The sequence below is a fragment of the Myotis yumanensis genome, unplaced genomic scaffold (assembly GCF_028538775.1).
Source record: "Myotis yumanensis isolate MYYU_CA2020_CCGP unplaced genomic scaffold, mMyoYum1.0.hap1 SCAF_7, whole genome shotgun sequence".
In the NCBI taxonomy this organism is placed as follows: Eukaryota; Metazoa; Chordata; class Mammalia; order Chiroptera; family Vespertilionidae; genus Myotis; species Myotis yumanensis.
Window position 1 is genome coordinate 25,775,490 of NW_027223758.1, and position 15,723 is coordinate 25,791,212.

Consider the following 15,723-nt stretch of genomic DNA (forward strand, 5'->3'; position numbering starts at 1 on the left):
TGGTCAGGACACATGCTTGGGTTGTAGGCTCCATCCCCAGTAGGGGGCATGCAGAAGGCAGCCAATCAATGATTCTCTCTCATTGATGTTTCTCTCTCTCTCTCTCTCTCTCTCTCTCTCTCTCTCCCTTTTCTTCCCTTCCTCCCTCCCTCCCTACCTCCCTCCCTCCCTCCCTCTCTAAAATCAATTAAAAAAAATTTAGACCTGAGTGGTGGATTTCCATGACAAAATTCATTATGGCCAGTGACAGAAGGTATATGCTGCTCTCACATTTTCCCATTCACACAAGGCATTCCAAGGAGGGGCCCAGGTAATTCATTGGGACAGTGCTTCACAAAATTTACCTGCAGGCAAAGCACCTGGGAATCCTGTTAAATGCAGATTCCAATTCTTCAGGACTAAGTGAGGCCCGAGAGTCTGCATTTCTAACAACCTCCCAGAGGATGCCTAAGCTGCATCCACAGACTACACTTGCGGGAGCTATAAACAAGGAGGTACTGAGAAATGGGTGAGGAGCAGGTAAAGCTATTGGGGAAAAGCTAGTAAGTGTCGAATGGCATGGATAGGCAAAAGGTGGTACAAACCCCTACAAAGCAACAAAGGCAATAAATGAAGGATTGTTTCTCCTCTCCTCCCATATTAATATACTAACAGAAAATTTGATGTAAAGAGTAAAGAGATTTACAAGCTGGAAGGTGGTGAGAGGCAGGATGGGCTTTTCTAATAGAATGGAACTTCCCCCCTATTCTAATTGGCTAATACTGGAGTTCATGTCTATTGATTTTTGCTTTCTTTTTCTTTTCTTTTTTTAATATATTTTATTGATTTTTTTTACAGAGAGGAAGGGAGAGAGATAGAGAGTTAGAAACATCGATCAGCTGCCTCCTGCACATCTCCCACTGGGGATGTGCCCGCAACCCAGGTACATGCCCTTGACCGGAATCGAACCTGGGACCTTTCAGTCCGCAGGCCGACGCTCTATCCACTGAGCCAAACCGGTTTCGGCGATTTTTGCTTTCTTGATCATGTCTCTGGTTACCTTTCTAAACTCTCTTATTTAATCAAAGAGTTTTGCAGTTGATAGTATGCAATATTCAGGGTACACAATCAACAGTAAGAGTAGGACCTAAGACCTTTCATGTTCATGGGACTCATTTATTTTTCCTTGTCTTACTGCATGATCCAGGACTTCTAATACAATGTCAAATTCTGGCTTGTTGAGACTGAGGCTAAGGCATTTTGAAAATGTTTAGGTCTAAGCTTTTGGACTCATAGACCCTTACATTCCAATGCCTGCTTCGTTCTGGAATGAACCCTGCCTCCTTTCATTGTGGGTTTTGAAGGAGCTCTGCCTAAAGGATGCTTTTGATTTTGGAGAGATGAGAGAGGCAACTCAAAAGGGAGGGTGAAGGAGCTGGCAGAACGTTCCCTAAGCTTGACAAAACTTCTTCAAGGCGACATTCAGTTCTTCCAGTTGAGTCACTAGGACAGAAAAGGAAGAGATTCACGGCAAACACTGATTAAAAATAAAGGCTATACACTTTCCTGGACTGTCTTGTAGTCTCCATGACCTCAAGAAATCAGTATAAAATCACACTGATTCCATCAGCCCCACCCCCACATTAAAGGTGCTTCCTTACTGCTAATGAGAAGCCAAATGACCACTGAGAGCTACTGGCCACTGCAATAGTGATGGATAAAAGCTTACCAAATCATACGTATTTAAGAAAGAATTTGGATGACAGAGCAAAGAAAGTATGGATGATCATATCTTTTAAAAGTTAAATGTTATCTACTTAGCCTTATAGGAATGACAAGAGTGATTACTGAGTAGGCCTACGAAAACAATCCATAAAAGGAAAGGCATGAAATAGGAAACCATGAAGGCAGCACCTATCCTCAGACTCAGAATTGTGCAGTGAAATGCACCTTTAATAAAAGGCTGGGTGCCAGCTTCACCCCCACGCCCACAAGAGGCCTTTCGTTAGAAAGTGCCTAATTGATGGTGTGGTCGATTTTCTCCTCTCCACTGAAGTGTTTTCCCCTTTTAGTAGAAAGCATGCTTCCTGCCCATCTCACCAGGATTTAAGATGATCAAACACCCCAACTGCATGAGGAAACTGAGGGACATAGAACAATATATATATTTTTTAAAGCAGAGGAGGGAGAAGGGGTTAAAGAAATAAAGGAAAGCAATTTAACTTCCGAGCAATGGTGGCAGAAGAATGTGGATAATATCTGGGTAAAGATTCCAAACACAGTATTCACGTGAGAAAAAATGGTGGAGTGCAGAAGCTTAAACTGTTTTCAAGCAAAATGAATATCATATTATACTGAAAGGCTTATGTGAACGTGGGCTTCTGTGCTCATCTATGGGGTACCTTCTCTTTCCTGCATCAGCGCTGTTAGGCTCTGGTAACCGTTTCTTCTAATGTGCAATCCCGCATATTGGAAGTCACTGAGCCCTGGCAGGGAAAGAAGAAGGAAGCCCTTCTGCAAAGATGTGATTTCTCTCCGTAAATTGGCAAGTCACAGCCTGCTTGTTGTCTTTTTTGAGGCAATACCTCATGTCTGGCATGATACTGACTTTTCTAACATTTTCCCTTTTATATGGCATAATGGTTAACATAAATTGTTTGGAAATGAAAATATATTGTCCATTTCTCACTTAAACTCCTATTATTCAAGTGTTGGGGGAAAAGTGAATTTTCCTTTTTGTATTTTGCAAGAGCTTCTGTGGGTTTCACTGAAGAGGAAACACTTTTATTTGTCCATGGGGAAAAAAAAAGAAGTTAATTTGAGTTGGAATAAAAGTTGCAACCTTTACTTGTCCTACCATATTATTTTTATTCTGCTTAAGCAAATTCTGTCCACCAGTGTTGGTGGTTAAGTGAATCATGTTCTAAAATTAGCCCTGAGAATGTTATAAAAATAAAAAGTAAAAATTTAACCTGCAATCCAGTTGACCTAATATGTACTATATTTTCACCCAGGAAATATAATTGTGCTTGTCAAAATATTCTATTTTGAATCTACAAACTTTTCTTACATGCAATCCATTAAAAGACAAAAATCAAGCTTTCCAGTTCCATGCAAAGATATAAGAAAAAGTTAGCAATGGAGAATCCAACTATATAGTGTGGCAAAGTAAATCCATTCTCTTTCTATTTAATGAGATCAATAGGAAAAACAAAAAAAAAAACATAAGTACCTTCAACATCATCTTGCAAAAAAATATAGACACACTTAATTAAATCAATATATCATAAAAAAGTTACACGCACACACAGAGCAATACATCACAGCAAGAAACCAACAAAAAAGCAGTGTGCAAAGCCAACGTGTGGGAAGTGCATGGACACACAAGGGCAGCGGCTGATTTTTGCACCTGGTAAAGCCATCATGAAAAGATCAGCAGGTCAAAAGCAAAGCGAATGAGGGCGAATGATGCGGGCATGCAATGAGGGCGCTGGAGGAGGCAAGCCACTGCACACAGACTATATGGAGTTAATGTATGAAAAAGCTTACTTCATTTAGAAAGCTCACTAATTGGTCTACCGTTAAATAATCAGTTTTGTCTCCATTGCTGAAAAGAAATGTATTAGAAAAAGTAAGTTTTTGTATTTGATGCTACAGTATGTACGATTTACATGTTGACAATTATTGATGATAATTCTAAACTTATTTTCTAACCCTGAAGTAGTGGTGCATTCTTAAAATGGCCAGAGACAATGAAAAAAAAACCCCAAAAACAACAACAAAAAACCCCACAACAACAAAGGAAAAGAAACACTCCCACTAGCTCACAGAAAATTCTGCAATTCTTCTCTAGCATTATCAAAAGACATTATTTAAAAAAAGCAACAACATGTAAGTCATCCATTTGAGATAACTGGAATGAATGAACTTTTCAACAACATAATAACATTCCAAATCGAATCTAGTTAGTTCACATAACGGGTTAATACCTAAAGGAGCAGGTTAAACTTGTAGGTAGTTAGTAAAGCCAATGCAAAGGGAAAAAAAAGTTCCAGGTGCTGCCACTAATTTATGTAAAATCTTTAAAAAAAATCAGTAAACTTTTTACACCGATAAACTTGGGGGTGAAAACAGAATTCTCACTAGATATCCCTAGATACTATCAACACACTATCATAAAATAGGATGACAATAAAACTTTAAAAAATCTAAAAGGATAAGGATAATCCTGATGGGACACTTTCTCATAAATGGAACTTACATCTTTTTAAAAAGATCCTCTATATCTGTCCGAGGACAAATCTTTTGTGTCAGTTCATAGAACTTTTCGTAAGTAAATGCTGCAGGCTCGATTTCATCATTCTGTAAAGAAGAAAAGTATGTCATAAATCATGGGATATATTTTCTCCTCGGAGGGGAAGAGTCTACAGGATTGACCACTTAGGATCCCTGGGCCTCCATCTCTGATTGTTGCTGACAGAAGCCAGAGGCCAACCTCCAGCCGCCACCAGGCCATCGTCAGAAAGGGCCTGTGGAAATGAGCAGTTCTAGTTACCAGGGGGCCAGCCATGGCTTGTGTGGCAGACCTCGGCCACAGCTGGGCCTGCTCTAGGAAACACCCCAGAGAACAAATATCAAGAAACATTTCCTTCTTCTCTGCTTGAGGGAGAAACACAAGAGCCTGCCTAAAGGTTGCTGAATAAATCAAGCCTGGAGTTTACTTCTGCGTAAGTTGTGAATTTTCCTAAGACCGCAGGAAGGGGCTCAGGACAACCCTATAAGATTTTGCTTTTCATACTGAAATTTATAGTTCAAAGAGGAATTTTTAAAAGCAGCAACAGGCTTAAATCTTTCTTGCAGTCGATAAATTAATTGCAGTTCTTTTAAATCTGAAGGGCCATGAACACAAATGGTTTGCGGGGGAAGAGGTGCTTCATAAAACACCGGCCAGCCGTCTAGAAGAATTGAATTTATTAGTCAATTACTCATGCCGACACTGCACTTGATCGAGGCAATGCTGATGGTGTTCTCTAAAATAAACTTTCCACAGCCTGTGCAAGGGCCATTTCCCCTCCTTAATAAAGTGGACAACAACACTTTGAAGTACACTCTCTGAATTTGAAAGCACTGAGGTTAAAATGAGCAGAAAACAAAAGCAAGGAGGGAAAGTGAAGAGAAAAGGAAAAGGAGTCTATGGGACTGTATCTAATTCTCAATCTAATGGAGATTGGTTTAATATATATATGTAATCTGGCTTATTACATATGAGAACATACATAAGGAAAATGGTTTTAGGAACACATTATTAAATAAATGAATACCTTATGTTAAGTGAAATAAGTCAGAAAAAGATGAATACTATATCATTTCACTAGCAAACAAAATAAACAAACAAAACAGAAACAAACTCATAGATACAGAGAATAAACTGATGGTTTGCCAGATGGGAGAGTTGGACAGAAAAGGGAGAGTTTCAGAAGTACAAACAGGTGGTACAGCATTGGGAATAGAGTCAATAATATTGTAATAAGTGTGTCTGGTGCCATGTGGGTACTGGACTTATTGGGGGAATCACCTCATAAGTTATATAAATGTCTAACCACTATGCTATACACCCGAAATATAATACTGAATGTCAAGTATAAGTGAAAAATAAAATAAATTAATTCATACCTTTCCGCTGGGAAGACCTAACTCCTTGAGTGCTTGAAAGATCACCTTTTCTGTCTTCCCCGATGCAAAGGTTCTAGTAATACTAGAGCAGAAAAGAAAAAAAAATCAAGGCATTGTTAATTCTGTTTTCTCTGATGCGAAGCTCCAAGTAACACCAGGGATGGTGGGATAGAGGGAGAAGGACAGGAGAATAAAATTACTTCCCATTTCTAGGTGTGGTTTACTTTCCATACCAGCTCCTGCAGTGCCCTGTGGTGACCAGCTGATTGTGCTGGTGAGGCAACTGGATTCTAAGACAGGCTGACACCCCTGCGTGCCTGTGAATACCACAGGCTCTGGGGGATACATACCTTTGGACAAAAATAATGACACATGTTGACACTGCCAAATTACTTTCTTAGGAAGGAAGAGGGCATGTGGCAGATGGACGATAGCTGTAGAAAAACACCGTGTGTTGACCACATCTGGGCTTGGGGAAAAGAAGTGGGCCCCTCAGAACTCAGCCCATGCCTGTGAATGCCCTGGTCCTGGTGTCACACTGACTACAGCCGACATGCTCTATCAGCCGTATTCTTCTATGTTTGTTTTCTGGGCTAAGCATCCTTGAGCTACTTTGAAACGTCAGCTGCCTCAAGGATTGCAGTTTGTTATGTAAGTGATAGGTGTGGGGGAGAGGAGAGGCAGGGGAACAATTATTCCATGTTTCAACAGAATCTTGGCACTACCTCTAGACATGTTATTTTTGAATAATGGTGCAACCTTTTTTAAATTAAAAAATTTATTGGGGTGACATTAGATAATATGTTTATATAGGTTTCAGGTGTGGGTTTCTGTGTTCCAAGAGCTGTATATTGCACTGTGTGCCCAGCCTTTGAACTAGTAGGGTGTGCACTAAGACTAGTACAATGGATGCCACCTCAATGAGCACATTTTCTAATGATAATAAAGATAGAAAAAAAAGAGACTCCCTAGGGTTAATACATTGGTGACCCTCGGAATGAACACTACTGAGGAGATGACTTGGTGCCCTGGAATCCACACTGGCTCTGAGCCATGCCTTAGCTACCCAAGTAGCCTCCATTCACTCCCTGCTTTCTAATTGTCACCATAATAATTTTAACTGTAAATCAGAAGTCCAGCCTCCACTTAAGATAGAGCGTGCTTTCATCTGAGAAGCTTATCTTTAGAACGCCTTGCCTGTGAGCACAAGAGAGTTTGCAGCAGTGCCTCCCTGGTCCCAACCTTGCCCTGTACTCCACCATTCACATTAAGTGGAAGGCCAGCTCCAAATGTAAACAGCGCCACCAGTTAATCCTGATGAGTGGGAGACAGCACCACTTTAACCTGTTGAGTACAACTTCTCAAAATAGAATGGGAAGACCTGACTTTAAGTAAATGAATTGTTATGTGTTCATTCAAAGCTTTATTGTTTCACACTTGGTCCAAGAATACTTCAAGAGGTATATTTTTAGGAGTGCTTGAGACAACTGTATTCAAATGTAGGGAGGCCCTTTAACAAATCCACAGACATGGAAGGGCTTAAGTGTTAGACATCAAGTAAGAGGATGTCTACTGTAGAGGGCGCTATTTCCACATTCTCTCACTTCTCTAGAGTTCATGGAATTTATATACTTTAACTTGGGCTGAGAAGTAATCTATCTGACCTTTATAATAAAGGTGTAAAGTAGCTCTTCCCTGTGTATTTTTTTTTTAAAGAATGTGTTAATGGGAGAGCTACAGGCCCCCGGCAGGATTTGCCATGTCTGGCACCTGTAATGAGGAGGAAACTCTTTGCATAGCAATCTCAGGGTATCTCAGCTAACTTGAGCTTCTGTTAGGTCTGGATAGGCCTGGCAAAGGAGATGAAAACTGATTGACATGGTCATGAATGTAGCAGGGACAGGGCTGAGCCTTTCTGATAAAACAAAACTTGAATGTTAGGTAAGGGCTCACGCAAGGAGGAAGGAAAGAGTGTATAGAAACAGCGGTTTTTGGCTAGGACTTGGTGAAGTACCAAGAAATGAAAAGTGGACGCCCAGCTGGTGTGGCTCAGTTGGTTGAGTGTCATCCCATGCACCAAAAGGTGGCAGGTTTGATTGATTCCCAGTTGGGGTATGTACCTAGGTTGTGGGTTCGATCCTGCATTAGGGTGCAAACAGGAGGTAATCGATGAAGTTCTCTCTCTCTCTCTCTCTCTCTCTCTCTCTTTCTCTCAAAAATCAATAAAAATACTTCTTTTTTAAAAAAGGAAGTAGAAAAAGAACATCTCATGGGATTAGGAAGGTCCAAGAATTTGTGGGAGATAGAAAACTTGAGAGAGAAATTAGGGTGTCTAGTGCCAGGACAGAGGGAAATAAACATAGGAATATATTAGCGAGGGCAAAGTCATGCCCAGTAACATGACTGTGCCAGAGATAATAAAGGCAAGAAGTGGCATATGGACAGAGGGTCTCATTCTCAGGCCACCTTTCCATGAGGGGCCTTGGGCTGGCCAACCTCATCACAGATTTGCTCACCTCATTCCATAAAAGAGAGCAAACCCAGGGTGGAAAGTGGGAGAAAGCAGGTGAACAGACCATTCCCTGGGGCAGTGCCTTTATTCCCTTTGCTTCAGGCAGCTTTCCGAATCATTCTAGGCCTTAAATGGACTCGCTAGGGGTAAAGGAGGTTGTGGAGTGAAGGTGAATTCTTTGAGTTTCCAGTTGCCTCAGAGGCCCAGCAGAAGGCCATTTACCCTAGGGCAGTGGTCGGCAAACTGCGGCCCCTTGAGTGTGGCTCTTCCACAAAATACCATGTGCCATGTGTGGGCGGGCGGGCGTGCGATTGAAACTTCGTGGCCACACTGAAGGGGCCAAAGAGCTGCATGTGGCTCGCGAGCCGCAGTTTGCCGACCACGGCCCTAGGGTCCTGAGAGAAACACACTTATCACAGGCTGGACCATTTTAGACACCAAACTAGGCATTCCATGGAAACATGAATATAAAGGACTATGATTGAGTCAGCTTTGACAGAGAGCCTCCTGCCTACAGAGTACAGCTTAGTGCTTCATAACAAACAGGTGCTCAATGAGATTTTATTGAATCAAAATAAATCACTTCCCCAAAGGAAATGCCATAAAAGCAAATACCACTTAAGTGGTGCCCAGTCCTATTAGAATCCTGGTTACGTTCCCAGGGACCTTACAGGTGACTAAGACACCAATGTTCCTAGAAACGAAGGGAGTCTCACTCTTTGCTTGCCCTCAAAGGGTCCACAATCTGTCCAACAGTTTAACACCATCTTCAGGGAGGACTTCTGAAATGAAGCCCTAGCAGAACCGGACCCTCTCAGTGGGCAGGCTGGGCCGTGGGGACATGGATGGATTATGTCGAAGATGGGAGGCCACGACCACACCTGAGGGTCTTGGCCTTCTTTAACACGGCTGTCCCCTTCCTGACTCCCTCCAGGAGAGCCCACACTACTGGCTGGCTACCCTTTCCCAACTCTCCAGCCACTGCTTCCAACTCCAGGTGACAGAGAATAGGAGACGGCAAAAGAAAACAGTGCCCCCTCCAAAGCTTTGGTCAGAGTGGGAAAACAAGCTGAGTGTGAGTTTGTAAGCTTGAGAGAAAAGCAGACTGCATGACCTATTATACACAGAAAGAAAAGAGAAGAGAGAGATAAAGTGTTTCTCTCTTTCTTCATTCATCATCCCTGAAACTTCCTGGCTATTAAACGTTGATTAATGCTAAAGAGCAGCGCCATTCCCAAGCTGTGTACTAAGTATGAAGTCAGGTCCCCTGTAACATTGTGCACACATACGAATATACTAATACTTTCCATTTTAAAAACGCCAGAATGATAGTGATGAAACGACTTTTTAAAAGTGTTTACTCTTCATAGCCATTAAAACATTCAGAACAATTTCACTTAGCCCTTGGCGGCTCATCCACCAGGAGATTTATCCGCTTTTTTCTGGCGTGGTATCAACTCTCCATCAACTCCAACCAACTGCCCCCGAATCACAGATGTCCACTGTCAAACACCTGTTAATACTGGCAGGCACCAAAGAGCTCATGTCCAAGAGAGCTACAGAAGATGACAAAACATCTCGGCTATTTCTACAAAAAAGGTAATTTCCTATGTGAACATGCTAGATAAAGATCTTTGGAATCAGAAAAAGCTTCCAAGAGTATAACAGCAATATGATTAGTAGGATGCATGCAAATGAAACCAGAACTGCTGGTTACAAGGGCTCTGATCACAATTTATGTGTTTCATACTTTGTCCATTTCCTGAACCTTATCTGGGAAGAAAATGCAGGAGAGTAAGATATGTAAAAATCGATCCAGCTTACACTTCTTTGCTTGACACTGCTATCTATGTTCTCTGAGTTGGGACTTACTACTTCCACACTAATTTTAAATAAAAAGTCACTATATATTTGCAAGTAGCTGGAGAATGCTGAGATACATTAAAACAATTGTCCTGCTATCGCTCAACAGAAGAAGGAGTTGTAAATAAAATAAGGGTCAGTGTAAAGTGTCTTTGCCAATAACCATCAGTCAAGGATGCTCACAGGAATTTTTATAAACTGTACAGGAGGCATCACATTGACTTACTAGTAAACTATTAAATAAAAATCAGGGAATCCTACATGTAGCTGTGTAAAGCCTACAACCAATGCTTGAGGCATATAACACTGTAAACCCTCAATAGAAGGTTAAGTAAAAGGAACACTGTCCATGGTCTTTTTCTTTTTTTAAGAGAGAGTTCAAGGGAGATAGAGATGGGGAAGAGAGAGAGAGAGAGAGAGAGGGAGAGAGAGAGAGAGAGAGAGAGAGAGAGAGAGAGAAAACACATTCATTGGTTGCCTCTGCATGAGCAGGACTGGGGCTGGGGCTGGAGCCTATAACCCAGGTTCATGCCCTTGACTGGGAATCGAACCCTTGACACTTTGGTGTTCAGATCAACCAATGCTCTAACCACTTAGCAACACCAGCAAGGGCCGTGTCTATGGTCTCTTTGATGATTTGTATGCTTTTCATTTTCTCATTGATATTTCAGTTGTGTCACATGGACACTTTAGTTCATGACTGTTATAATACATGTAATTAAGAAAAATGATGACCTCTAGGACAATTCTGTTTAATCTGAAAAGAATATGTTGAGAGAGTATGGAGATACTAGTACTCTCATAGTGATGCAGAACGGAAGCTTCCCAGTAGAATGAAATGTCTGGGCAGAGGAAAGCCTAGAGGAGTCAGAAATGGCCAAGTCTGATCATCAGGCCACTGGGGAATATGTCTAACTGAAATGCTGTGCCGGTGGTGACTCCCCTGTAATTCTGGGTTTTATTTGTTGTTGTTGGTTGATTGGTTTCTTTGATAACATGGTGTCCAGAGAAGAAATACAAGTGAAACTGAGTCTGGAGATTCCTAGAAGAGCAGGTCGGTATCTGGGGAGCCTGTTTTTGTTAAAGGTTGGGGGCTTAGATTGATGCGTCCAAATATACTCCTGGCCTCATGTGGACAGCAGAGGTTCTGGGGCCAGCCCAACTTCTGGAATTTCCATGAGGTGCTTACCAAAACACCAGCCAAAATGACACCAGAGAGTTTAGTAGAGAATTTCCACCCCTACCATCATAAGAGCTTCCAACTGCGCTCACGGTGGCAAGAAGACAGAGGCGCCCCCTGCCCTAGGCACCAGAGGACCAGCAAAGCCTAGAATGAGAGTCACTATCCAGAGGCATCCCTTTCCTGAGACAAAGTCCATACTCTGCCACTGCAGGTGCACAATAAACACTTCTTTAATTTTAGCCTATTGTTGATAAAACTTACCTGAGGGCACACAGGTAAAATGCATTTAAATCTTAAAAACCCACCTATTTGAAGATTTTAAAAATTAATGCTACGTTTCAGATGCTCTTGGACTTATCAAAGTGCAGTAGATGTTGCCATCTGGTTGGAGGAAAAATGCAACTTTTTGTTCATAAAAATGATTTTTATAAACTGAACCTGGCGTTTGCTGAAGTGATTCAAGCTCAGCCTCCAGAATGTTTTTGAGTGAAAGCAGTGAACAAGTACTTGGAGGGCTCTCTCTTCGCTCTGGTATGACGAGGGTGGACACAGGATACGGAAGAACATGCAGAAAGGAGAGACTTACCTCCTCACTGGAATTTTGCCATTTGTGTTGGTCATAAATGCCAATTTCATCCAGCTGGAAAACAACAGGACAGCGCTGTCTTAACGTTTCTTAGGAGGAACAGCTTCAGTCAGGATAAAAGCACTTTACAAGACCGCTCATTCAAACAGAACATTTAGTTGGAAAACCAGAGACAATCATGCACTGCGACATGAATTTAGGGTTGTCTGATTTAGCAAATAAAAACAGGGGACTTGGAGTTAAATTTGAATTTCAGACAAACAACAAATGGCTCCTCACTATTAAGTATTGACCAAATGTGCATGGGACATACTTAAACTTAAAAATTTATTTGTTAAAATCTACCACTTGGTATCCCTCTGGGATTTGGATACAGTGAGTTGGGCTAAGGCCTGTTTTCTGAATTTCAAAGATACCTCTGGATCCCTGATTGTGTGCTAAACAGCCCATGGACTCAGAGGTGCTCTTGCAAGTGCTTCTCTTGGCCACGCTCCCCATTTCTCCGTCTCATGAAACAGAGGCTCAGGCCCCAGCAGCGCCCGACTATGGCCCTAGGCACGGGGAGCTATGTATCAGCACACTCAGTCTGGGGACACAGAAGCCAGTGCCCACAGCCCAGAGGACACTCGGGGCATCAACCATTCCGTTCATAGTTCTGGGGCGGTGGGTTTATCATGAACGCCCTGCCAGGTGGCATGATGAGTCTAGGTGTGTATTGGTCAACTTCCTCTCCAAGGTCAGGAGCATGGGGCGGGGCGGGGGTGGGGGTGGGGGGGGGGGTGGAGGCTAGTAAGACATTGCCTGGCCACATACGAAGCCTCATTTTCTACTCTGACCCTTTGCTTGATAGCCAAGAACAAAGGGGGAAGCAAATGAAACTCACTGTTTCTTGAGGCAGGTCATCGGGCTGACGTTGTTGGCCCTGAAGTTGTGTATGATGGATCTCAGGCCGTCTACCCATTGCTGAAAGAAAAGGAAGTGTTCTTGGTGAATAAATCTGCTGAGCTAAGCATGGTTTTGATTAGATAGCCTGTATCCACTTTGTGCAATAATAACATACACTCTTCTTTTCTCCCCTTCCTGCCACACAGCCATCTTCATTTTGCATGCTCATTTTTTGTTCATTTTTAAAATTAATGTATTAATTTTTAGATAGAGAGGGAGGGAGGGAGAGATAAAGAGAGAGAGAACCATTTGTTGTTTCACTTATTTTTTATGTACTCAATGGTTAATCCTTATATGTGTCCTGATGGGGGATCGAACCCGCAACATTGGCATATTGGGACAACGTTCTAAGAAACTGAGCTACCTGGCCAGGGCCTGCTCATTTTTTATTCTTTAATAAACAGCTTTCACTCTTTCCGAAAAGATAAATGTGGCATCCACAGTGTCATTAAGCACCGGGTTGTCATGAGGTATGCTGCTCTCTGATTGACTTGTCAAGCCTTCTATTTGCAGTCTGTTTAAATATAAGCCCCTTTTCAATCACTGGCAAGCGTAACAATTTCTAAGCAACATTGCACAATACAAGATGACAATCTTTATCTATTCCCATCCTAGACAAAGAATGCTTCAGGGGTTCATCAACTCTACTGTGTGGTACTATTTCATTCTAAGAGTTTGTTACAGTGCAGCCGGAGTTGCTCAGAGGTTAGGCATCAACCTATGAACCAGGAGGTCACGGTTTGATTACTGGTCAGAGCACTTGCCTGGGTTGCGCGCTAGATCCCCAGTGGGAAGTGTGCAGGAGGCAGCCAATCAATGATTATCTCTCATTACTGATGTTTCTATCTCTCTCTCCCTCTCCCTTCCTCTCTGCAATCAATAAAAATATTTTCTTTTAAAATATTTTTCATATCTTACTGTCTGTATTTTTTAGCAAAGCCTTAAAAAGTAAACCATGTACTAAGTGCCTGGGTACCCACAGGAGGCAGCGATGCGCTCACATAACTTCTGTCTAAGGGCTTGGACCTCAGCCTTAGTTCATAGCTATCACCCCATGGATCTACAGGGGAAAATGAAGAAAGATTGTGCATGGCAGGCAGTGAACGAGGGTGGGTCTTTAAAGGACATTTTAATAGAAAAGGCTGGCCTGTAGGTTAAGGCCAACTCTGTCCTGGGGCCCATTAACTGTGCCAATGAATGCCAAACCAAGATGCTAACAACAGTCCCACTCTTGGCAAAGTGCTTCATACCAAATCAACACTGGAGGTGAAAAGAGAACTGGGCTCCCACACAAGTCGGTAGCTTACCTTTATAGTCTGACTGCTGAAGCTTTGTGCTGGGCAGGGGAATAGGTTGGAATAGATAGTACTATGGATGTACATGCTTCCTGCTCCCTCCAGTATGGTACCCACTAGCCACACATGCCTGTATAAATCCGAACTGAATAAAAATAAAATTCCGGGCCTCCATTGCACTTGTCCCATTTCAAGTGCTCAAAAGCCAACACTGGGCTAGTGCCTACCATATTGGACAGTGCAAATGCAGGACATTCCGATCATCACAGAAGGATCTACTGCACGTTTTGACACGTCAAATGATTTAGTCACCGTGAGGGCCAGAGGCCATGACTGAGTTCTGTAAGTGTGTGTGTGTGGTTTTAATTTTAATTGTGGTAAAATATACATAAAAGTTATCATTTTGACCATTTTTAAGTGAATAATTCAGTGGCATTTGTGATGTACATTGTGGTACAACCCTCTCCACCTTCTATCTCCAGAACTCTTTTCATCTTGAAAATCTGAAACTCTGTCCTCTGCAGCCATTAAACAACAACTCCACATTTTCTCCCCGCACCCCCGCCCCTCCCCAGTCCAGGTAACCACCATTCTACTCTGTCTCTATGGATTTACCTCATATAGGTGGAATCATATAGTATCTGTCTGTTTGTGATTGGCTTATGTCACTTAGCATAATGTCCCCAAGGTTCATCCATGAAGCACCCTTCCTTTTAAAGGCTGAGTATTATTCCACGGTATGTATATACCACATTTGGTTTATTCCCTCATTTTTCGGGCACTTGCGTTGCTTCCACCTATTGGCCATTGCAAATAATGCTGCTGTGAATGTGAACATAGGTGTACACATATCTCTTTAAGTTCTTGTTTTCAATTCTTTTGGATATATAGTCAGAAATGGACTTGCTGGGTTATGTGGCAATTCTATTTTTTATTTTTTGAGGGATCACCATACTATTTTCAAGGGTAACCGTACCATTTAACAATCCCCACCACAAATGCACAAAGGTTTCAATTTCCCCACCTCCCCACTGACATTTGTAATTTTGTTCTGTTTTTATTTTTTTTAAGAGTGGCTATTCCAAAGGATGTGAATCTGAGTTTTTGCTTTTCTCTTTGTGCTCCAATCATACCTAACGACTAGCTGAGGGAGGACTTAAGAGCTATAAGAGGTAAATTTCCTTTCACACGTAGAAAAGGCCATTTTCTGAGCACTGTGAATAGCACTGAAAGCCTCAGAAACATGGTAAGTGAAGTCAGGATTCTGAGGCAGGAGGAAGAAATGAAATAGGAGCATTAAAGAAATGCCTCAATTATTTTCATCATCAGACTTCCCTTCCTCTGTCAGGCTAAATATGTGACTACAACTCCCCAGGGACTATCAAATATCCTGTTATTGGCCCAACAGACCACAGGCTCATACAGAGTTTCCCAAGAGGAGACAGAAAAAGCACAAATAATCCGTTTGGCATTAACTGGGGAGCATTTTCTTAACCTGAAGGCTTGGTATGTGTTCCAAAACACAAAACAAAGTCCATGGTTTCCTAGGACAGAAAAGTGGATAATGTCTGAGACTGTTCACTGTTTTTTATTTTTTTTTCCTGATTGTTTTAATTTAGTTGTTTCTAGAAATAGATTGCAGAAATGCGAGGCTTTAAGAAGGCTTCAACAACTTCCACCCATCTTC

General features: G+C 42.0%; 1 protein-coding gene across 7 annotated transcripts in view; it reads right to left on the reverse strand.

Annotated features, from left to right (window-relative positions):
• Positions 1-15,723, reverse strand: part of PLCB4 (phospholipase C beta 4) — a 387,002-nt gene that overhangs the window by 76,325 nt on the left and 294,954 nt on the right. For all 7 annotated transcript variants that reach the window (XR_011472111.1, XM_070419922.1, XM_070419919.1 and 4 more), the window contains 5 exons: positions 12,680-12,759; positions 11,797-11,850; positions 5,653-5,734; positions 4,241-4,341; positions 3,529-3,586 (listed from right to left, as the gene is read on the reverse strand). Coding sequence is in view for 6 of the 7 variants with exons in the window: in XM_070419922.1 (XP_070276023.1) it covers positions 3,529-3,586; positions 4,241-4,341; positions 5,653-5,734; positions 11,797-11,850; positions 12,680-12,759 (375 nt within the window). In the remaining variant the exon portion in view is untranslated. The remainder of the gene's footprint in view (positions 1-3,528; positions 3,587-4,240; positions 4,342-5,652; positions 5,735-11,796; positions 11,851-12,679; positions 12,760-15,723) is intronic.